Consider the following 24287-nt stretch of genomic DNA (forward strand, 5'->3'; position numbering starts at 1 on the left):
AAGATCCTCTTACCTCAGCCTCCCAAGTGCTGCGATTAAAGGTATGCACCACCATGCCTGGCCACTTTTTTTTTAAAGATCAACATTTACTAAAGTACTGATGCAGGTATCTCTGGTGGTGACTATAACTGGACTGTATTTTCTTTATTTTTCAGAAACTGGACTTTCACCACAAAAGGTGGAACAAACCAACATCAGTAGTTTAGCAGGTGATGCTTCTATCTGCATATAGTTATATCTTTTGGAAAATAAGTTTTATTTATTTATTTGCAAACAGAGAGAGAGAAAGAGAGATACAAGAGAGACAGAGTGTAGTCATGCCAGGGCCTCCAGCCACTGCAAACAAACTCCAGACGCATGTGCCCCTTGAGTAGCTGGCTTATGTGGGTACTGGAGACTCGAACCAGGATCCTTTGGTTTTACAGGCAAACGCCTTAACCACTAAGCCATCTCGCCAGCCCGTTACATCTTTTAACCATACTACTCATTTGTGAATCAAATCTGTATTTTACTAAAAATGGCACATCCTGCTACTCTTTTTAGGTACAGAACTACTATTGGGAAACATTCATTTTCATGGAAACACAGTAATCCAGTTCAGCTGGTAAGCCCCAGCCTCTTTAAGTTGTTCTGCTGTTGTTTTGTTGAGTTAGGGTCTCGCTCTAGCCCAGGCTGGCCTCGAACTCTTGGCGATCCTCCTAACTCTGCCTCCCTAGTGCTGGAGTTAAAGGCAATGTGCCACCATGCCTGACTTTAACTCTGCACTAAACTTTCCTTTAAAACCTTCTCAGAATTTTAATACCAAATTTAAAAAAAAAACACTGGTTTGAGGTCCATGACCACATCACAAAACCCATATCCAAATATTTACCCTCATGTGTGCTGTTAAAGGAGCCAAGGAGCCTCCATGAGCCAAGCTCTGAGAGCCACGTTGCAAGGTAAGCTCTCGAGGCTTGGTCTAGTCTTTGTAACGCTACACTGCAGCGGGTGTGAACACACCAAATAATGAATTGGTCACGACACAGACGTGGTTTATGGTTGACCCAGGCTTGCGGCTGCAATTTTTCCAGTCTTTAACACTGGAGAAATAAAATACACCCCACCCCTGTTCATTCCAGAAAGAACAGGCAGGGGAGGCCAGGACAGAGCTGGTGACCCACACAGGAACAAAGTTACTAGGGAAACAGGACATGGCCCAGTGACGAGGTTTCATTAAATGACCTCCCTCAGGCCCTGGTCCTCTTGCTTCTTCCTTCTTGTTTGTTATTAATAGTGTTATTATTTACCTTAAGCTGTGCTGGGCAGGGAAGTTCAAAGTGGGAGAGCGAGGGACAAGAAACGACCGCTAGCCCTGGGCATGGGACCAGGCTGACTCTGAAAGCCTCAACTGTTCCTAGTGGCTGCTCTTCTGGCTCTCTGAACTGTTTACACTCAAAGCATGTAAGGCCTGATGGGATAATATAGTCACATAGTCTACCAGTTCCCACAGCGGTTCTTTTCTTTCTTTGGTGGTAGGGTCTCACTCTAGCTCAGGCTGACCTGGAATTCACTATGTAGTCTCAAGAGTGGTCTCGAACTCACAGCGATCCTCCTACCTCTGCCTCCCTAGTGCTGAGATTAAAGGTGTGAGCCACCACACCCGGCCTCCCACAGCATTTTTATTTCAAAATCTAGACTTCAGCTATGTCTAAAACATTGGAATATTATTACCTTTACATAAATGTGCATTTTTAAGTTCTATTCTTTTTTTTTTGAGGTAAGGTCTCACTGTAGTCCAGGCTGACCTGGAACTCACTATGTAGTCTCAGGGTGGCCTTGAACTCTCGGTGATCCTCCTACCTCTGCTTCCTGAGTGCTGGGAGTAAAGGCATGCGCCATCACGCCTGGCTTCTCTGAGCCTTTGTAATGGGTAACTGGCGTCACCGTGAGGAGGGCATGGCCTCTGAGAATCTCTGCAGGTCCTGGGTGGGGCTGCCCAGGATAGGCCTATACTAACCCCTAGGGAGCCTATGAACCGAATTTGCGCTAGATTAGATTGTTTATATATATATATATATTTTTTTTTTAATTTATTTATTTGATAGCTACAGACAGAGAAAGAGGCAGATAGAGAGACAGAGAGAATGGGCGCGCCAGGGCTTCCAGCCACTGCAAACGAACTCCAGACACGTGCGCCCCCTCATGCATCTGGCTAACGTGGGTCCTGGGGAATTGAGCCTTGAACCGGGGTCTTTAGGCTTCACAGGCAAGCGCTTAACCACTATGCCATCTCTCCAGCCCATGTTTTTTAAATATTTTTAACTAGTTTTAAGTTTAAAAAACATGGGGCTGGAGAGATGCCTTAGATGAGGTTAAGGTGCATGCCTGCAAAGCCTAAGGACTCAGGTTTGATTCTCCAGGACCCATGTAAACCAGATGCACAAGGTGGCGCATGCGTCTGGGGTTCATTTGCAGCGGCAGGAGGCCCTGGTACACCCATTTGCGTGCACTCTCTCTCTCTTAAATAAATAAAACTTTCAAAAATAATACAAAGGAGGCTGGGTAGGGTGGCGCACACCTTTAATCCCAGCACTTGGGAAGCAGAGGTAGGAGGATCCCAAGAGTTCGTGGCCACCCTGAGACTCCATAGTGAATTCCAAGTCAGCCTGGGCCAGAGTGAGACCCTACCTTGAGAAACCAAAATAAATAAGTAAAATAAATACAGGGCTGGAGAGATGGCTTAGCGGTTAAGCGCTTGCCTGTGAAGCCTAAGGACCCCGGTTCAAGGCTCGGTTCCCCAGGTCCCACGTTAGCCAGATGCACAAGGGGGCGCACGCGTCTGGAGTTCGTTTGCAGCAGCTGGAGGCCCTGGCGCACCCATTCTCTCTCTCTCTCTATCTGCCTCTTTCTCTCTCTGTCACTCGCAAATAAATAAATAAAAATGAACAAAAAAATTTAAAAAAAAATACAGAGGGTTCCTGTTTCTCTGACCTACAGCACCACCTCGGAATGACCAGCCTTTGCACAGACCTGCTTTCTGAGCTACACGTCTTCCTGGGATTTCATCAAGGCTTCCCCAGTCGTTCTTGGTTGCTGTGGCCGCGGGTCCTCCTCGGGAACCCACATGCTGTCTGTCATGTTCCTTTGGCATCTCTGAGTTGCCAGGGCTTCTCATTTTCTTGGGTTTCAAAAATAACATCAGGTTCACCCTCTTACCTTTCAAGGTTCTGTGGACTTTGGCCTTCTCATTTATTTCTAAATTGCAGGGTCCTATTCTTTCCACTCCAAGTGCGTCTACTCTGAGCAGATGCACGGGTTTGACCCACGGGGAGTGCCCAGCTGGGCAAGAGCAGAGGTGTGGCACCCGTGAGGTGAGTGACAGCCACCACAGACTCCACTGAAGGGGAGGCTCTCCATTCAAGTCCTCAGAAAACAAAAGGACTAGCTGTTCTCGCCAGGGACACAAGAATGTCATCTCAATGAGCTGGCCACACTTTACACATTAAGAAACCATTAGGTCGCGAAGGAAATGAACAGAAAGTATCACTTTGACACCAATTCATAGCATTTATTGACATTTCCATTTAAAATGCTAGGAAAGCTGTAAAAATTGTAAACATGGAAACCAAACACTTGCATAAATTATTTCCAAACTCTACAGCACATTAGAAAAACAGTGCAGCTAATTGAAGGGTAGAAATGTAACTGACAAATAGAAGGGTGGGTCCAATTACTAAATCATATACCCATACTGAGATTTAAGTGCCCGTTTGAGATCAGCAAACCATGATTGTCAAGTTCAAGTTGCAGTATTGATGCCACACGTGGCCCCAATTTGCTCCACAGATTCGTACATTAACACTCATAATCCAGGAATCAGGGTGCCGGAAGAATCAGAACGTGGACCTTCACCAAGTCAGTACCCCAGATCAGTACCCCCACCCCCGGAGTGAGCTCCCTGTTAAGTGTTAGCACCAGCCCTGGCTCAGGGCTCTGCTCCACTCTGCAGTGAGTCAAGAATGCTTTAACTCTGGATTCAAAACGGAAGCCCAGGCCCCTGGAGCCACCCAGTGAATGCCTGTTCTTCCCTCCCCACATGACCAGGAGGAAGGGACCAGGCTGCTTGTACACCCGGCCCTGCACTGTTCCCAACATACACACTTGTCACTGAAATCTGGTGGACATGAGAAGGCTGTTCATGATGCCCCAGGTAGTCCGAGAAGCCTGTTTACAGTTAAGAGTCTGCTTTTCTCAATCCCTTCTACCTGGTCACTCTTTTCCTCCCTGTCACGTGGCCCCAAAGAGGAGAAACCAGGAGGGAACCTGGGTCACTAGTGCCATGTGGGATACAGCTGTGGTCCCCAGCATCCGAGATACAGACCGTCTCTGCTTCTGCCACTGTCCCACTGATTCCTAGCTACTTCCTGTTTCCAGAGGCATTTCATACCCTCTTTCTGTCCTTCAACGCTGCTGTGTGTTCTTAAGATAATTGCTTGGTACACACAGGCAAGGAATTAACATTGTACCATGACGATGGCTCAGTTTTCAAGTCTTTTTAATGGTGAACAAAAGAATCCTAGTTTCAACACCCATGATCACCTCCCCCAACCAAAAAAAAAAAAAAAAAAAAACCCTTGAAATGTGCACCATTCTTGTTTACTGGATGACAAGTGTGTAAGCCTATATATCTCATGACAATGGCCCATAGAAACCCCTCTCACCTGTTACAACGTCTATAGTTAAGAGTTGGATTAAACGTAAAAACAAAGTTCAATGGCCTGTCCCATGGAAGCGAGTTTGTGTGCACATATCTATCTGTAGGTCCAGAAGTAGACTTCCTGGAGCTCCAGCCAGGGCCAAATGTGGATGCGCAGGCTCTGGTGACAAGCTTTGGAGCCGTAACTTGGAGGTAGAAATGACATGGCGAAAAGTCCACTAAGCTGAAGTCTGTGGGAGTTAAGAACAGAACAAAACCCTAACCAAAATTCTGCATCCAGAATTTCATTCCTGCCTAAGAATCCAGAGTAAAAGGGCCAAGGGAGGTCCTGTAATGATTAACTTGTGAAGTACTGCCAATGCCATCGGTGTCCTGGGATTGGTTTGGTGATAGGAGCACTCACCAAGATGTAAAAATGCAGTCAACACCGATTCTGGACACGGCAAATGGGGAGACTCATGAAGCGCAGAATCGCTGGTTGCAGCCTGAAGCCTTCCAGGAGTACCTTCACCTGTGCTTTGTGTCACAGGCCTCATGCCCTCAAAACTCTGGCTGGCGAAACCCCACTGTGCAAAAGTCATGTGCCACCCAAATTGACACACCTTGAAATTAAATAAAAATCAGAGGAAAATGTGTAGGTATCAACGAAGAAGGCAGATGTATTTATTTATTACCTGCTGAGCTCTACAAGGGATTTAACATCAGTCAATGACTGCCCATCAAGATCTGCTCTGAGCAATAACCCCAGAGTCATTCTTACAACTATGCACCACTTTACAACAGGCCTTCACCAGCTCTTGGTACTTTTGCCTTCACCTACACTGGAGCTTTCCCTTGGCAGAGCTTCACCAGCCTGGTCATCTCTGGCCATAATGCTACAAATGTATCCTCTTGGTACCAGCTCCTTCTCTTCTAAGACTCCCTAAAATGGTGCAGGTAGGTATTTGTCCTCCTCCTATGCCAGCTCAGGATCAAGTTCATTTTCAATGAGAGCACCCCAATCTCTCCATCCTTTCCCAGGCCAACTCAGGTTTTTTTTTTTTTTCCCCTACCATCCCATTGGCTTAGGCAAAATCAAAGTTGTTTCTGCAGTTGACTTCTCCTCAAGATCTCATCACTTCCAAATGTGCAACTTCCATGATTTCTGAGTATCCAACACACTTGTGCCCTTTGAGTAAATTTTATGGATGTTTAAGGCATGCTGTTTCTCTTTTATACCTATCTGTACTGACCAACTCAGACTCTTAAGATCTCAGAAGATGGGGTTCATTTGCTGACCTATCTGGTGCCAGAAAGAGCAAAGTCAGGAGCAACAAAAGATGCTTCACAGATGCTCTTTTGACAGCGAGTGGGAAAGGAGGTGATTTTAAAGCAAAACAGCAGTAGGAGTCACGCTGGGCTTTCAGTTCTGTTCTGGTTACCTACATGAGAACCGATCACTGGTAGACTGGGGCACATCACTTGGTCCATCCCAAAATATCACACTCACAGGGATAACGTTTTACTTTTTCAGAGAGCCTTCCGCTCCCTCCTCAAGGGATGTTTCTATACTTGGTCACATCTGATTCTCAGAAGCAGAGATCCTGGGAGGTAGATAGGAGGAAGATCTGCTTGTTGTGTTTTTTGTTTGTTTGTTTTTGTTTTGCTGACGGGGAGAATGAGATTCAGAGAAGGAATTGGACACACTGGATTAGTGACGAAGGAGACTGAAAAAAAGCACCTCTCTAAACCATCTTTGCTAAAATGCTGATTCAAATTTACAGTTGTGTTACCACTAGAGCTTACAAAAACAGGAGGAAAGGACAGACACTGAACTTAAAACTTTCATTTTGGGGGATGCTTTAATAAGTGGAACTCCAAAGTTACATACAGTCAGCTGGAGGACCTTTTTTTTTTTTTTTTGAAATAGAGCACATTGAATGTCTGGAGACCCATCGGGCATGGAATGTCCCATGATAGTTTGTTCTAAGTTTGGTGACTGGTACACCTGCTGTGGCAGGTGCTTAGAGGAAATGAGTGCAAACTGAGTGTGCTTTATAAACCAACAACAGAGCGCTGAGGATCCCATTGGACCTATTCACACCACACCACACTCCACCAGCTGTTTGTTATATGTCATCTTTGGTTTTGCCATCTGTTTAAAGGTGTATCAGTTCCAAGCATAAAGATGCAGGTAGAATCCCTTGATGGTAATTTCAAAGGCATTAAATTGCTGTTGCAGTCACACCCTTGCCACTGAGACCCATTTCCATGGTACACAAAGGAGGGAGCTATTTTCAGAAAAATCTACATCCAAATCACAACACAGGGAGAGAAAGGGCAACTTATTATCCACTGTCACACGATGTGAAATTATTGTAAGATGTCCATATTTTAAATTCTGCCTAGATATCTGAAAGTCTCAATAACATATTCAGGAAACTTGAATGCTTTGAGTGACTTGGAAAGAGGACCCTTTCCTTTGGGTAGAGAGTGGCATTAAACCAAGGCCAGAGGGGTCTTCTCTTTCACACCTGGCAGAGCTCCTGGGCCTCTGCTTACTTTCTGGTTATCTGACAGTTTTCTGCTCCTGAGTGCCTTTCATCTGTAGTGAGCAGACGAACACTGACTACGTGTTGACTTCCCAGAACCGATGGGCTCTGCGTCCAGAGACTACGTCTATCTCAAGAACCTAAGGAGGGCAGAGACAACTGTGGGACCAGTGACTACAGTCTGGGAATCTGTCCTCTCTGTTTCTAGGTTATTAAAACTTGGCACAGATATACAGGTTTTAATTAGCCTGGACCTCGAAGTCTACCCTATTAGCTGTTTATAATCAAAAGTGTTAGTTCACCCAATAAATAGGCTCATAGTGGGACTGTTCCCTGTAAGTCTGCAATTTCTCTGAGTTGCAAAACCAGGACATTGTTGTTGTCTTTCTGAGTAAAATGTGAGAAGTGGGGAATGCTATTTTAGGAGTACATTTGAAGCAAAATGATGCTCCCCTCCCTCCCTCCTCCTCCCGGCTCAAAGAATGTAGTCGCTCAATAGAGAACAATGAAGTTAGAAATGAGGGAAGCACCTCTCCCATTTCCGTCATGGTCTCAACAATTTATATTTCTTGATTTGTTACAGAGGCTGAACTGAAAATAGTTCTATTCCCAGATCTTAAACACAGGAAATGATCACCAGAACGTTCAGATGGTCCTAAGAATTGGAACTATCGTTGACTTACGTAACATTCTCATTTCAAACACAATGTGTGAGCAAACCACCAACAAAGTGCTGGGAGCTGACAGCCTCACTCTGTAGGGCCTGCCTCACAGGGACGTGCTGACGTGGACACTGGGAACTGCGCCCAGTGAAGAAGCAGCAGATACAGCTAAGAGTGGAAGTTTAAACTTGGATATGTATTTTGAATGACCAGATAAGTATCAAGCTCTCCATCCCAACTTGGGAGTTCTTTTTATCCTTTAATTTTTTTTTTCCCTACTAAAACAGAAGGTTGATCAAACCTTCAACATATCCTTCCACTACAAAAGCCAAGGCTGCGTTTCAGACAGAAAGAGGAAGGGCCCTTGGGGTGCAGCACCAGATGGAGGAAGAACACAGGCAATGGCTTTGTCTGGAATCACCAGGCTCCGCAACCTATCGTTTAGCTTCTCGCTGGTAGCTCTTTTTTTCCATTCCCAATCTTAGTATTTCTTGTCATTCATATTATTATTATTAAAAGAAGTTCCTATGGAGGAAAAGGGAGATCAAGCTCTTAACAGAATGTCTTCAGATCTCTTCTCCGAAAACACAGCAGCAGGTGCATCGCACTTAGCCTCACTCCCGAAGCTGGCTGTTTTCACCCCAACACCAATAACAGCTTCTAGTCTTCTGCTCTGAACAGAGGAAGACTGACTTGAGCCTTTTCCATAGGTGAGATTGATGGTTTGTATTTGTGCAGTGCTTGATGGCTTTGGGCCCAAAGTACAGACATTTTGGACTGAACCCAAGTGATCACCAAACTGTCAGCCTAGTAAAAAGAACCATGAGTTGTCCTATGACTTATGGCATCATCTCAAATTGCAACTTGTTCCCTTTCCCCCCGGGGGAGGGGGGGGCAGCGTGCCCGGGAGACGCTGGGCCCCGACGCTGACAAACGGCCACTCAGTTGGTTTCCTTTGGGTGGTGCTTCCACGGGAAGCGGATACTTGGCAAACCCGCGCGGGGGGCCTGATCAGCTGTGGAAGGTGGGCGCCGCGCTCTGTTTCTGGGAGAGCCGCAGGAGCTCCTCACGGATCGCTTTGATGAGGGAGGCCGAGGAGTGGCCAGGCTGGAGGTCCTCCGTGGAGCTGGTGGGGTAACCCAGCCCGGGGCCCTGAAGCCCCCGGTGAGAGAGGTTCCCGGGAGGAGCCGAGGGCTCTCGGGCCGAAGTCCTTGGCACCTGAAACAGCGGTGAAGGATACTCTTGGGGTCCGAGCGTGTGGCTCTGCAAGACACGGCAAGCATTACTGCCCTCACTTCCCACCCGATGGCAGCGGGCACTGCTTGGGGGCACCTGGCCCATGGGAAGACCAGATAGGGATTTGGAGAGCTGGGGGGGGGGCAGGGGGAGGGCACCCCATGGAGGCGACAGTAGCTGAGAGTGGCAGGAGGGAAACAAACGCTGGCAAAGAGGATGGCAAGAACCGTGGCTTCTGCTCTGGCGCGCTGGTCCGTGGGCACGTTAAGTACACACGGGGACCACACAGGCGAAGCCGGATCACAAAATCACTTTCCACCTAGTTTGTTTTGACATGAGGGTCTGCTGTGTGGCCTCTAACGTCCCGACTACTGAGATTACAGGAGTGTGCCACCACAGCTAAGCGCACCTTTCATTATTACTCATCTATCACTTGCCTCAAGAAAAATGCCATGTGTTCCAAGAGTGGAAGGGGCTTTACCAAACTGTAAGCAAAAACAGTGAGAGAGGGCTGGAGAGATGGCTTAGCGGTTAAGCGCTTGCCTGTGAAGCCTAAGGACCCCGGTTCGAGGCCCGGTTCCCCAGGTCCCACGTTAGCCAGATGCACAAGGGGGCGCACGCGTCTGGAGTTCGTTTGCAGAGGCTGGAAGCCCTGGCGCGCCCATTCTCTCTCTCTCCCTCTATCTGTCTTTCTCTCTGTGTCTGTCGCTCTCAAATAAATAAATAAAAAATTTAAAAAAAAAAACAGTGAGAGAATGAAAGCTGGGTTTTTTTTTATTACTTATTTATTTACTTGAGGGAAGGAGGAAGAGAGGGAGGGAGAGAGAGAGAGAGAGGAAGGGAGAATGGGGGCACCGGGGCTGCTAGCCACTTCACACGAGCTCCAGATGCATGTGCCACCATGCGCATCTGGCTTACGTGGGCTCTGGGGAGTTGAATTTGGGTCCTTAGACTTCATAGGCAAGTGCCTTAACCACTAAGCCATCGCTCCAGCCCCCAAAAGCTATTTTTTTTAATGTGCGTTTTAAAAGGGGACCCCAAAGTAGCAGCAGCTAAGTTGTGTGGCTGTGTGCCGTGTGTGAATTTTCGCTGCTGGCCCGAGCCACGGGTACTCACAGGTTCTCTTCGTCCCGCCTCCTCCTCTCCATACACAGGCCAGCCGGGTCCCCCATACTGGCTGCCTCTGCTGGGTGCCATTTCCACTGGCTGGGCCCCGATTCTGCTAGCGATTCCCACCTGTGTCAGGTGCTGGATCTGGGAGCCTGGAAGGAACATGGAGCAATGGCCTGGGTAGTATTGATGGGCGACAGACGCTGTCGAGGAAGAGCCCTTCAGCTGTGACCACTGGCTCCTTCCAGGACAGGGGCTAGATAACAACCTGCACTCAAACACAGTGGCAGGGCCATGTCCAGAAACAGCATTTCTTAAGAAAACAGGTGACAGTGGTGGCCATTTTCCCACCATCAGACGCCTGGGTAAGAACGATCATCGACGTCTGCTGGGGACACAGCCAGCGGGCCTGACAGATTCCAATGAGCAAAAGGTTCTGGGGCCATAAAAAAGCTAAAACCTGGTTCCTTCTTTCTTGTGGCTTTGAGACTCACAATTATATATGATACAGTGATTTCTTTTTTTAAAAAAGGCAGGGGATGAAATTCAGAGTGTTCAAGTACAGTGTGTGTTCCCAGAACACAGCCACAGCACAAGGACCTCCACATACAAGCAAGGAACTCTATGGGCAAAACCAGTGGCTCTTTGGCCTTAACTCTGCCTACTGAGACACCTGTGGCTTCGGTGTTAAACGATGTGTTTTCCTCTCTTGTCAGCTTAGGGCATACAGAAATATCCCCACCCTGAAAACTAAGGGAGGAAAGAAAAGTGAACTTTGTTTTCTTTTGGGGGGTGCTGGGGCTTGAACTCAGGACCTGTGCCTGTTAGCTGAGTTACATCCTCAGCCCTAAAACATGACTCCACATGGAGCCCAGTGAGCCTGGCTGATTCTAGGGCAGCTTCTGAAAAACTGTGTGACCTCCGGTGACCAGCTCCTGCTGGGCATTTGTCCCTCACCCCTGCAGCCCACTTGAGAGGGGCGTTTTAAAGCTCAAAGGATACGAAACTGATCAAGCACCAAGCACACTGGCAGTAGCTGGTGAATCTTAAATTCCTTTCCAGTTTTCCATAACCTTGTCGTTTTATTTATTTACGTGAGAGAGAGCACGAGAGGAAGAGAGAATTGGCGTGCCAGGGCCTCTAGCCACTGCAGTGGAACTCCAGATGTGCGCACCATCTTGCTCACGTGTGTGACCTTGGGCTTGTGCGTCTGGCTTTTCTGGGTTTGGGGGAGCTGAACCTGGGTCCTTAGGCTTTGCGGGCAAGCGCCTTAACCACCAAGCCATCTATCCAGCCTACCTTGTCATTTTATTTATTGATATTTATTTATTTATTTTTGTTTTGTTTTTCGAGGTAGGGTCTCACTCTTGCTCAGGCCGACCTGGAATTCAGTAGGTAGTCTTAGGGTGGCCTCGAACTCACGGCAATTCTCCTACATCTGTGCTGGGATTAAAGGCATGAGCCACCACACCCAGCTCAACCTTGTCATTTTAAATAGCTGCACATGTTACTCACTGGTGCTCTGATTATTGAGTATCTAAGGAGCTAATGAAATTTAAAAAATATTTTCCTTATATTTATTGGAAAGAGAGATGAGAATATGGGCACACCAGGACATAAAAGTAGTTTAAAAAAAAAAAAAAGGAAGAGGTTCCAGGATTAGCATACTAATCTGAAACCCCAAAATGCTCCAAAGTCCAAACTTTTTTTTTTTTTTTTTTTTTTGAGGTAGGGGTCTCACTCTAGCTCAAGCTGACCTGGAATTCACTATGTAGTTTCAGGGTGGCCTTGAACTCAAGGCAATCCTCCTACGTCTGCCTCCTGAGTTCTGGGATTAAAGACGTGCGCCACCACGCCCGGCTCAAACTGTTTTTATTGTTGCTTTTCTTTTGAGACAGAGTTTTACTATGTGACCCTGACTGGCCTTGGCCTCATGGCTCTCCTGCTCTACCTTCCCAAACAGCAGGGGTTACAGGTGTACAGGACTGTGTCCAGCTTTAAAATATCCAACTTTCCAAGTGCTGACATGATGCTCAGGAAATTTCTGACTTTGGAGCATTTTGTATTTTTGGAAACCGGTAGAGTCTATGGAAATGTCCTCCATCCTAAAATCTTCAAACTCCAAACCTCTGGTCCCAAGCCTTTTGGGTGAGAGACACTCTACCTATATTAACACAGGCAGAAGTGGAGGAGGGAAGGAAATGAGAGAAAAAAGGCTAGAAGGGAACCCGGTGGCTCTACCCTCCAGAAGTGGCCAAATAAAGCAAAATTTCCTTCTGGTCACTGTCCAGCTACTTGGAGAATTGTTCATCATTACAAGATTTAAATGAGTCTTCTTAAAAATAAACTCTCCTTGTAATGCCATCCCAAGGGCACTCTCCCTAGCCCATAAGTCTGCCAGGACCCACTGGAGCAGGCCACTTAGTACCAGGACAGTGGTGATCTGAGAAGCTTACACAAGCGAGTTTTTTGTTCTTTTTGAGATAAGGCCAAAAGACTGGCTTTGCTTTTTATGGGAGAGAGAGAATTGGCCCGCCAGGGCTTCCAGCCACTGCAACTGAACTCCAGACGCGTGTGCTATCTTGTGTGTCTGTGCAACCTTGCACACTTGTGCCACCTTGTGCATCTGGCTTATGTGGGACCTGGAGAGTCGAACATGGGTCCTTAGGCTTTGCAGGCAAGTGTCTTAACCTCTAAGCCACCTTTCCAGCCCACACAAGCCATTTTCAACTAGCCCCAAAGCAAGTGTCCTCTCCTGCACCAATGCAAACTTAGTTGCCACACCTACCTGTGGTGCCCCCGACGGGCCGAGGCCGAGCCACCGATGGCATCTCTTCAGAGTACATCCCTCGGGCAGCAAAAGGAGCTTCAGATGACGCTTGTGGCTGTGGGGGCTCAGGGGGTGCCAACTCTGAAGACGGCAGCAGCCCAGGGCCAAAACTTGGTCTGATGGGAAAGGACAGGCAGGCATCAAGAGCGCCTTTCTTCGGCTCTGGACTGTATTAGGATACTCACCCTCTGCAGAAAATTAAGACACCTTCATCTGCTTGCTGACGGCACATGTCACTTCCTGGGATAGGAAGACCTTCTCCTGCTCCCCAAGGGCAGCAGCTTTTCTACTTGTTCACAGTCCTATCTCAACACTAAGCCTGAAGGTAATAACACTGACAGTGGAGAGGGAGGGAGGGAAGGAGGAAAAGAAGAAGAGGGAGGAGTGTGCATCTGACAAAAGAACTCCATAGGTCTTTCTTAGCATTAGGGCTGAAAACCAGTCCACGAAAGTGCTTTCAGGATTTCCCTTCAGGTTGTAAACCCCTTTGAACATAAAAATTATAGAGGACTCCTAAGCTTTTGTTTATATGGACTATATTGATGGTTACTTTATTAGAAATCAAAATTAAGAACAGGTTTTAAAAATCATTTAAAAATACAAACCTATTACATATTAGTCCAACCATCTTCATGAACTTAACCAGCTTCTCTAATCCTTCATCCCCAAATTACCAAAAGAAGTAACACTATATATTTTGTTTAAATGACCATGATGGAAGACACCCAGAGCCTCATAAAGTTTAGAGCCAGTTGACATGCTACCTTAGGAAGAAAATCTGCCCTTAGATAACATGTTCTTAATAAAGGAAGGAACATTTTTACTAGCCTTGCAAAGCAATCCCCAAGTCACTCAATTATCTGAAATGATAGTCTTGCTACCACACCAAAACCCAGTGTAGGATTGGCAGCATGACCGGGAAGGAACTTTTCATACTGGCCCAGTAAACCCACGGCTCTGTGAGTGGATCTCTCATCCATGCAGAACATTCCAACATTTATCATTTGAACAATATGAATTATGGGACTTTATGGCTAGTGACACACTTAATCTAATAATATTGAAAAAAAAAACCACTCTGAGTTCATCCAGAAAGGTCTTTAAGTATAGGACATTAACCGTCAAATTCAGGGTGGCAGATAAAAGTTAACAAAATTGTAATTTGCACTTGAATGTTCAGTTTTACATTGGCAATAAATACTATCAGCTTTTTCTTGGGACAACATTCCCTTCATATTCAAGACAGTGGCTTCCAAGCTCCCAAGACTGGACATCAATGTTCAAGTAAAAAGCAAGGGGCACCAGCGTTAAAGTACCGTGTTCAAACAATACTCCCCGGGACTATAGGGACGTGCCTCCATGCCCAGCCTGGCATCCCCTATCTGTAACTTCTGCCCTGGATTAACTAAACTCATGCAGATATTTTGGCTTTCTCTACCTGGGTAGGGGAGGAAAGGTGGGCGGGGGAGGGGGGATAGAACAAATGCCTCTGGTTATGAAAGAAAGTAAAGAAGATTTAGGAGGAAGCAGAGGCATTCCTTCCTCCGTGGGACTTCAGATCACCGAAGGATAGCTGAGTTTGATTGCTGAGATTCACTATTCTTTGTTTTGTTTTGCAACTTTGCCTTTTTATATATAATTTATTTGAAAGAGAAAGAGTGACCGTGAGTGTAAGATGGGCCCACCAAAGCTTCTTTGCCACTGCAAATGAAATTCAGGCACATGCACCCTTTGTGTATCTGGCTTTATGTGGGTACTGAGGAAGTGAACCTGGGCTGTCAGGCTTTGCAAGCAAGCACCTTTGACCACCGAGCTATCTCCCTAAAGGAGACACTTTTATGCTCTTGGTATATCTGAACGGTGACCCTCACCACTGTCACGGTTCACTTGTACTTTCCACGTGACTGGATCGGAGTCAAGAGACCTGCCTTCTGGCCTCTCCCCAATGGCGTGTCTAGGGGCATTTCCATTAAGGGTTAACTGAGGAAGGTAAACCTCTCAGAGTTGGTGACCTTTCCAGTGGCTGCCTGTATGCAAAGGGGCTCCGGGAAGAAGGGGTTCTTTCTGCCTGGCTGTCTTTGCTCTCTGTTGGTGAATGGCTACCACTATTTGATTTTTATGATATCTTCTTGTTTTTAATTTAATTTTATCTAAAGTGATACTTTTTATTTTTATTTGTTTATTTGACAGAGAAGGAGAGAGAGAGGTGGGGGGGAATGGGCACATAAGGGCCTCGAGCTACTACAAATGAACTCCACATGTGTGCGCCCTCTTGTGAACCTGGCTAATGTGGGTTCTGGGGAATAGAACCTGGGTCCTTTGGCTTTGCAGGCAAATGCCTTAACCACTAAGCCATCCCTCCAGCCCCAGTGGTAACTTCTTGCCCATGAAATGTTTTCAAGTCAGGACAGTGGACCCCGCCCAGGATGTCTACGGGTAGGCCCAGAGCTCCATTCCAAATGCTTAACAGAACAGAGGCGCATTTAAATGTTTTGTTCACTGAGATTTTTCTTTTTTTAATATTATAAACGGATGTTGACTTTTTTCAAATGCTCTATTAAAATGACGTTTTTCTCCTTTTCCTCTTTAAAGACGTATGTTACATGGCTTGGTATTTTATGTGTTAAGTCACTCCTACATTGCTGGGGTAAATCCAAACTGGTTGTAAGACGATATCCTTGTATATACATATGTTGCTGTGTTTATGGGTATTTGGTTTCAAATTCTTTCTACCTTTGTTCGTGAGTCAAATTGGCCCTCACGATGTCCTTGTTCTCCTGACCCGTGTCCTTGGTGTCAGAGAGATGCTGGGGGGTGACTTCGAACACTTAGCACAGCATCGGTACCTTTTGCTGCTTCAGGGTTTGGCAGAATTCACTCTTGAAGCACCTGGGCCTGAAGTTTCCTTCACGGGAAGAATTTCACTTAACTTTTCAATTTTTTTTTTTAAAAATATTTTTATTTATTCATTTGCAGGCAGAGAGAGACAGACAGGAAAAAGAGAATGGGCATGCCAGGGCCTCTAAGCTGCTGAAAACAAATTCCAGATGCATGCATCATTTTGTGCATCTGGCTTTACATGGGTACTGGGGACTTGAACCCAGGTTGTTAAGTTTTGCAGATAAGCACCTTAACCGCTGAGCCATCTCTCCAGTCCCCAGTTTCAATTTTTTTTTTTTTTACAGTTATATGACTATTTGGGTTTTATCTCTTCTAGAAATCTTTCCATTTCAAACATATTAACTAAAATGTATTCATAAATAATCTTCTCTTAACACCTGTAAAATCTGGATTACTGTGCCCTTCCATCCTTTCTGCTAGTAATTTCTACACATGAAGACTGTGAGCAAGTGCCTTAACCACTGAACCATCTCCTCAGCCCTACGCATCTTTCAGTAATGGTTTTGTAACCTTAATTTTGTGAGGATAAGCAAATATACTGAGATATTTCGCTTCCTAGAAATTAGTTGCTGCCAGGCTATTTTTTAAAAAGTTTAAATGTATTTTCAAAGAAGTGCTGTCGTTGGAGTCCAGAGTTCTCAGTATGCTAATTAGGTCACATCAATAAATCATGGGCCACAGTGAGACCCTACCTCAAAACAAACAGACAAAAAACCCACAGGTCTATACAATTTAAAAAAAACAGCCTGGATAGGGAAGCCAATGACACATTTTATTCTGAGAAACCTTACCTTGGCAATGGGCCGGATGGGGGTGTCATTCCATAGTCTTCATATCTCTGGGTGAAAATTCAGAATGACATGAAGATTAATATTTAATAGTTATTGTAAAGTGACAACAGCAAACTTATAAACTTAGGCTGGCAGGATCAACTTTCAGGAGAATTACTTTCTTATTAAAACTCTGCATGCTATCCAGGCCTTCTGCCAGGAAGCAATACTATGAGTTTCAGGCCGAGGAGCTGAGCCACAAGGCTTTAGAAATGGCAGGCCGGGCTGGAGAGATGGCTTGGCGGTTAAGGCGCTTGCCTGCAGAGCCAAAGGACCTCGGTCCGATTCCCCGGTACCCACGTAAGCCAGATGCACAAGGTGGCGCATGCATCTGGAGTTTGTTTGCAGTGGTTGGAAGCCCTGGTGCACCCGTTCCCTCCCTCTCTCTCCCTTCTCTCTCTCTCTCTCTCTCTCTCTCTCTCTCCCTCTTTCCCTCTCTCAAATACATACATACATACATACATACATAAATAAATAAAAATAAAATATTAAAGAAAAATAAATTGCAGGCTTAATTTCTAGACTTTTCTTTGGTGCAATATAACTAAAACTATGAACAGGAGATAGACTTCCTGCGCCTGCTCACCCCTGCAGCCTCCTCTCCTACAAATCACGAACAGCTTCGCCAGGAAGGAAGCTGAAGGAGCCACACGTGGGACAAAGAATCCCCCTCCACACACTCAAGGCACCAGATGCAGAGGGTGTGGAGAAACTCACTCACTCACTTATTTGTGCCGTACTGGGTGGGGAGTGAACCCAGGGCCTGGCACATGTTAGCCAAGCACTCTGCCAGCTGCAATTCAAATGGCTCAGCAACTAAACCATTAAAAACTTCTCCATGTTGCAGAATGCTGTAGAAAGGATACAGAGAAACTAGACAGCAGAGAGGTTTCTGACCATCTTCCCGACCTAAGGACATCCAACTACTTCCTGCTCTTACACACCTCACTCAGCTCTATGTGAATTAATCCAAACTAGCCAAGCGCTCTTAGACTAAAATAATCCTCCATGTGAGTTACAGAAGCATATACATAAGAGATCCGTTACATTCTTTGTGAAATCAACAAGCCCTAACCCCACGTATAGGAGACTCAGTATTTTCATTATTTCGAAGTCAGATAGTTAGCAGAACAGCAACTGTGGAGAAAGTCCACCTGCCTCCAGTCAGTATGAACCCCTTGTTTGTCTGTGATCAGGAGCTCCAAGGTCAGGACTCAATCGGCTTAGCTTCTAGAGGGGCAAAGATGCTAGATCTGGGGTTGAATAGGTGGCTCGGCTATTAAGGCACTTACCTATAAAACCTAACTATCCAAGTTCGATTCCCCAGTACCCACATAAAGCCAGATGCACAGAGTGACACATGCATCTGGAGCCTGTTTGCAGTGGCTAGAGATCCTGACACACAAAAATTTTTTTGTTTGTTTGTTTGTTTGTTTTTCGACTTTTCAAGGTAGGATCTCACTCTAGCCTAGGCTGACCCAGAATTCACTACGTAGTCTCAGGGTGGCCTCGAACTCACGGCGATCCTCCTACCTCTGCCTCCAGAGTGCTGGGATTAAAGGTGTGGGCCACCACACTGACGCAGGAGGACCACTGTGAGACTGAGGCCACCCTGGGCTAGAGCAAGACCCTACCTCAAAAAGCCAAAAAAAAAAAAAGATCTTTCTTTCTTATTTTATTTTATTTATTTATTTATTTGTGTGTGATTGGGTGCATGTGTACCACACGTGAAGCACTTTGTATCTGGCCCTATGTGCATGCTGGGGAATCAAACCCAGGCCAGCAATCTTTGCAAGCAAGCACCTTTATCCACCAAGCCATCTCCCCGGCTAGAACTTCCTCTCTCTCTCCTCTCTCTCTCTCTCTTTCTCCAAAGCCCAGATTCTTCCTTGTTCCACTGTATTGCCAGTGGGCCCCCAAACTAGGCTTTTCCCATCGACTTTGTGAAGGCAGAAGAGCAGAAGCTCTGGAATAAGTAAGTGGCCAGTTGACCAAGAAGGATGCAGGGTGTCCACTCCCCACGGGGCTCTTTACGAATGAGAAGCGGTGGTCAGATCCCTTCCCCTCCTGACCCCTCTGCTTCTACTCCTTTGACAGAGGGGAGGAGATGAGAACCTGGCCGAGGTCCCCCCGAGGCCCCCACGGAGGACAGTAAGCTAAGGGGATTACAAAAGAATGAAAGAAGGGGAGGAAAGCAGCGTCTCGAGTAACTAAGGGGAAATCTGAGAGTGGAGAAAGATTATTCATGGGCCCCTCCCTGGGCTTTCAGCACAGTTTGGAGTTTTAAAACAAATTCATGTGTAAAAACAATTTTAAAAACACCTTTTTTGAAAAGCAAGGCTGCCACTCCACCTAGTTCCAGGAAATCAAAATGATAATCTAATAGCTATAAACAAGGAGACAACAAGCTCTGTCAATAAAAACAAAAAATCCTACTTCAATGTACCCCTTCATTCTCTTTTTTTTTAATATTTTTATTTATTTATCTATTTATTTATTTGAAAGAGAAAGAGAGAATGAGTATACCAGGGCTTCCAGCCACTACCAATAAACTCCAGATGCATGTGCCCCCTTGTGCATCTGGCTAACATGGGCCCTGGGGAATCAAACCTGGGTCCTTTGGCTTTGCAGGCGAATGCCTTAACTGCTAAGACATCCCTCCAGCCCTTCAGTCTCTTTTGAAAAATATTTTTATTTATTTAATTTTTACTTGAGACAGAGAGAACAAGAGGGGGGATAAAGAGAGAGAGAGAATGGACGTGCCAGGGTCTCTTGCTGCTGCAAACGCCAGAGCATGCACGGCTTTGTGCATCTGGCTTTAAGTGGGCACTGGGAAATCAAACCCAGGCCATCAGGTATTGCAAGCAAGCACCTTTAACTGCTGAGCCATCTCTCCAGTCCTACCCCTTCATTCTTATTCTGGATAAAACACAAGCCAAGTCATAGGTTGTTAAAGAAAATTCCCAGTGCCAGAGGTAGGATACCTCCCAGTGAGTTGTTGGTTAGGGAGGCCCCAGATGGCCCCAAAACATTACAAGGTATTGCCAAGGCTCTTGGTTGCCCATACCAGAACTAGATGGTTAAGACCCTATTACTAAAGACACCACACTGAGAAATCAAGCTGGAGCTGAGCTGGAAGCCTCCGCCCTGTTGAATGACATAGAGCTGAAAAACGCTATGCAGCCTATGGGGGGTGGGGGGGGCGGAAAGTCATCAATGGTCTTAACATTAGTGGATCCTACAAACTACATAACCGGCCAGCCAGGCAAGATGTGCCCATGAGTGTAATACTGATGTGCCTATTACAAGGGTAACCAACTATTCTCTGATTTAATTCGAAGCTTGATCCATGGAAGGTAATTCAGGCTTGATACTGAAAACCTAGTCAGAAGCCTATGGCTGGGAAGGTCATAAGCCCTTGGCAAGGGGGATTTCTACTGTTTGGCTAAATGGATAGATGACGTTTATCAAACTACCCTCTAGATATATATATTATATATATTAATATATATATATATATATATATGCGCCTATATATTAATGTTGCTGTCACTTTTGGTTAAAGGAGCTTCTCTTTCCAGATGGTAATGATCACAGGGGAGACTCCAGAACTCACAGAAGTAGCTAAGAAGTTCAGGGCTTTGCACTAAATGAGACACCGCTGTCATTCCAAGGCTCATGGACCACAGCAAAGGTGGTGGAAAGAATGTAAGAGCCAAAGGACGGGCAGGTGCGCTTGGAACACCGTCTTCCAGACACAGAGTTATGACCACATCATGACTATCACTACCTGCGCAAAATCAAATATGAGGGGGAGAAAAATAGCATCAAAATAGAAGGGGGTTGCTAGGCATTGTGGTGCACCCCTTTAATGCCAGCACTTGGAAGGCAGAGGTAGAAGGATCGCTGTGAGTTTGAGGTCAGACTGGGCTAGCTCAAAAAAAAAAAAAAAGAAAAGAAAAGAAAAAGATGAGGACCTAGTTGGAAAGAAGAAGGGGTTCAGTGAAGGGGATAAGAGGGAGGGGATAGAACTGGGGGTGGTGGCGCACGCCTTTAATCCCAGCACTTGGGAGGCAGCGGTAAGAGGATCACTGTGAATTCAAGGCCACCCTGAGACTACACAGTGAATTCCAGGTCAGCCTGAGCTAGAGTGAGACCTTACCTCAAAAAAAGAAAAAAAGAAGGAGGGCATAAAAGAGGGTGGTGGGAAGGGATTATGATCAGAGTACATTGTGTATTTATATTATGGAGTTTGTCAATGAAAACTTTAAAAACGTAATTTTAAAAATAAAACACAGGCTAAGAGAAAATGAATGGCCACTCACAATGGCTGTGGGGTCTAGAGCAAGCCTGAGGTAGGCCATCGAGGCAGAAAGGTCGTCGCTCAGGTACCCATACCCTCAGGTACTCAGGGCACTACTTGGGAGAGAATTAAACTTAATTCAGGGAAGAGCCATGGCATCTACAAGGCTGTGGGCTCGAACAGGCATCAGTAGCACCTTTATGGCGGCACAAAAGAGCGGGAAGCCATCAGGTGGAACTCAAAGGCTCAGGCAGTAGCTGAAGGCTCCTTGAAACCCACATTCCTGTGGTTCTGACCGTAGTCAGAAGAAACACATAAAAAAGAATCAGGTTCCTCCTGGCAACAAGCTGTCACTTTACCACCACTGTCTCGACATGCTGAAATGTATCAGCCCAGTTTAGAAGAAACACATAAAAAAGAATCAGGTTCCTCCTGGCAACAAGCTGTCACGTTACCACTGTCTCAACATGCTGAAGTGTATCAGCCCAGTTATTGGATACGCTGTAATACTCCAATGACTCTGAGTTTCCACTAGGAAACTGCTACTGTGCTCACCAAAGTTCATCAGAATCACATCAAAAGTCCACCATATGGCTAGAGAGATGGCTTCGCGGTTAAGGCATTTGCCTGGAAAGTCAAAGGACCTTGGTTTGATTCCCCAGGACCCATGTAAGCCAGATGCACAAGGTGGCACATGCATCTGGAGTTCATTTGCATTCTCATTCCCTCTCTCTCTCTCTCTCTCTCTCTCTCTCTCTCTCTCTGTCTCTCTGTCAAATAAATAGATAAATCATAACTTTTTAAAGTCCACCACAGCTGTCAGTTAAAAAAAAAAATTAAAAAAAAGAATCCAGCCAGGTGTGGTGGCGCACGCCTTTAATCCCAGCACTTGGGAGGCAAAAGTAGGAGGACCGCCATGAGTTCAACGCCAGCCTAAGACTCCACAGTGAATTCCAGGTCAGCCTGAGCTAGAGTGAGACCCTACCTTGAACCCCCCCCCAAAAAAAAGAACCCACCATGAGAAAACCGCGGCACTTTTTTTAACAGAAATTTTACTATGGGTTTGAAATCAATGGCAAGATGCAAACTACGATTGTGTAATTTTTGATCCCCAATGCCCGAGATCAAGGAACAAATGATAAAAATAGTCACACACCTCTGTCATGAATGCTCAAAACACAAGAGAATCCAAACACACAGTATGGCTGCATGGTGCATGTTATAAAGTGGTGAGCAAAGGAAGAGAAAGACCCCGGCAGTGCAAGGGGGCTCCTGACCCCCTTCCCGGAGCGTGGGGTCCCCTCCAGAGGAGAGCTGACTGAGTGGATTGACAGCCCGGGGGCAAAGGACAGATAAGGAAAAATCTGGAAAGAAATAGGAATAGCACCTGGAGGCCAGCTGTGACCCAGTTCATGTCAGAAAATGAATAAAAAATTTTCCCTTTGGGGAATTTAAGACTAAGCCAAGAGGCTCTTGGTGGAAGTCCCTCTTCCTTCTAACAAATCCTTTGGGCATCGGGAGATCGATGCCTCTAGTTTGTCAGTCGGTTGCTGTAGAACTGACAAGGCTGCAGTGACCTGCGCTCTGCCCTGATGCCCTGCACGCTGGTCTGAGAGCGGCGAGCCTGAACCGGATGGAGCGGGTACAGCCCCCGACTGGTGGGTCGGGTACCAGAGGAAGGGACCCGGCTTCCTCCCCTCACCCAGTCAGGGTGCGGCCCTCCACTGGCCGCTCATCTCCTACTCGGTCTCGTTTCATCACGCTGGCCTGATGGAGCTGGCCATGGCCCAACCCCACGGTCTGCGCCCGGGACTCTCAATGCGGGTCAACAGAACTGGAGAACGTGAACGTGCGCCGCTGTCATTTCACGATCTCAACGGGGACCTCCGCACGAAGAAATCATCCGTTTCTAATTTCTCTTTCTCCACAACCGGGCCGCCACACCTGTACTCTCCCCCCTCCCCCTGCCTGCCACGGCTCCCCACTCCCCCACCCCCATTCTCAACAGATGACCCTACTTTCTCTTCCAGGACAACAGAAGCCGTCCACTGGGTGGTTCGTTAGCTTCTGGCCACCAAGCAAGCCACAGCTTGGTTTTAGCTGTACTCATTCTTTCATCCTCCGCTGGTCCTCGGGGTCCATGGCACGCCCTGCCCAGTTCGATTAAACCCTTTTCCATGCTGGCACGGTGCCACCAGCAATCAAACAGGCAAAGCCTTGTTGACCCTTTCTCTCTACTCCATTCCCATCAGTTGGAGCCATCAGCTGGCTCACCAAGTGTTACCTCCAGCTTCCTAACTACCTCCAGGCTCTGCGTTGACACTGATAACCATCCTCTGGTCTACAATGGGTCGAACCTGCTACAAAGGCTTGCTCAGTTACCCTCTCCATCCAGGAGGAATCCGATGACTCCCACTCCTGCCTCACATCTCACCACCTCTACTGTCCACTCCCTGCTGGTCAGGTAGAACTAATTTCATGGTTAAAAGCATGCTGTGCTGATTAATTTTAGTGTATCATTTTATTTAAGTAGACTTTCTTTTATTTACTTATTATTTAGAGAGAGAATGGGTGTGCCAGGGCCTCTAGCCACTGCAAACTCCTGACACATGTGCCGCCTTGTGCATCTGGCTTATGTGGGTACTACGGCATTGAACCTGGGTCCTTAGGCTTCACAGGCAAATGCCTTAACTGCTAAGCCATTTCTCCAGCCCTGATGTACCATTTTGACTGAAACACAGCCTGCCCAGAAAGCTGATTAAACACTATTTCTGGTACGTCAAGTGAGGTGCTTCCAAGAGAGATCAGCGTTTGAACGAGTGGGCCAAGCCAAGCAGAGAGCCTCTCCAACGTGGGTGGGCACCATCCCATCCACAGGGCCTGAATAGAGCAAGAAAGCCAAGGGCTACTGGAGCCATCCACGCTTCCTCCGCCTACTGTGTGAGCTGGGATGTCCACCCTCCTCTAAGCCTTCACCTCATGGTGCCAGGCTTTCAAGGCAGACTAGAACCAGGCTCTCGGCTCTTGGAACTACACCATCAGCTTCCTGGGTCTTTAGCTCACCAACACCACGTGATCCATATACAGACACCTGGCTGGTTCGGCTTCTCCAGAGGACCCTAATGTAAACATGCAAAGTTTTGGCAGGACGTTTTTGCACTGAGGTCCAATGGACATATAACAGCCTC

At 46.5% G+C, this 24287-nt stretch overlaps 1 protein-coding gene across 1 annotated transcript in view; it reads right to left on the reverse strand.

Annotated features, from left to right (window-relative positions):
- Positions 1 to 3522: 3522 nt before the first annotated feature.
- Kiaa1549 (KIAA1549 ortholog) overlaps positions 3523 to 24287 on the reverse strand; it is a 157063-nt gene continuing 136298 nt past the window's right edge. Inside the window, exons 17-20 of the mRNA XM_045160547.1 lie at positions 16758 to 16804; positions 13024 to 13181; positions 10242 to 10387; positions 3523 to 9152 (exon numbers count right to left, since the gene is read on the reverse strand). Coding sequence (XP_045016482.1) covers positions 8901 to 9152; positions 10242 to 10387; positions 13024 to 13181; positions 16758 to 16804 — 603 coding nt within the window. The 3' untranslated portion in view covers positions 3523 to 8900. The remainder of the gene's footprint in view (positions 9153 to 10241; positions 10388 to 13023; positions 13182 to 16757; positions 16805 to 24287) is intronic.

This window comes from Jaculus jaculus, chromosome 10, assembly GCF_020740685.1.
Source record: "Jaculus jaculus isolate mJacJac1 chromosome 10, mJacJac1.mat.Y.cur, whole genome shotgun sequence".
In the NCBI taxonomy this organism is placed as follows: domain Eukaryota; kingdom Metazoa; phylum Chordata; class Mammalia; order Rodentia; family Dipodidae; genus Jaculus; species Jaculus jaculus.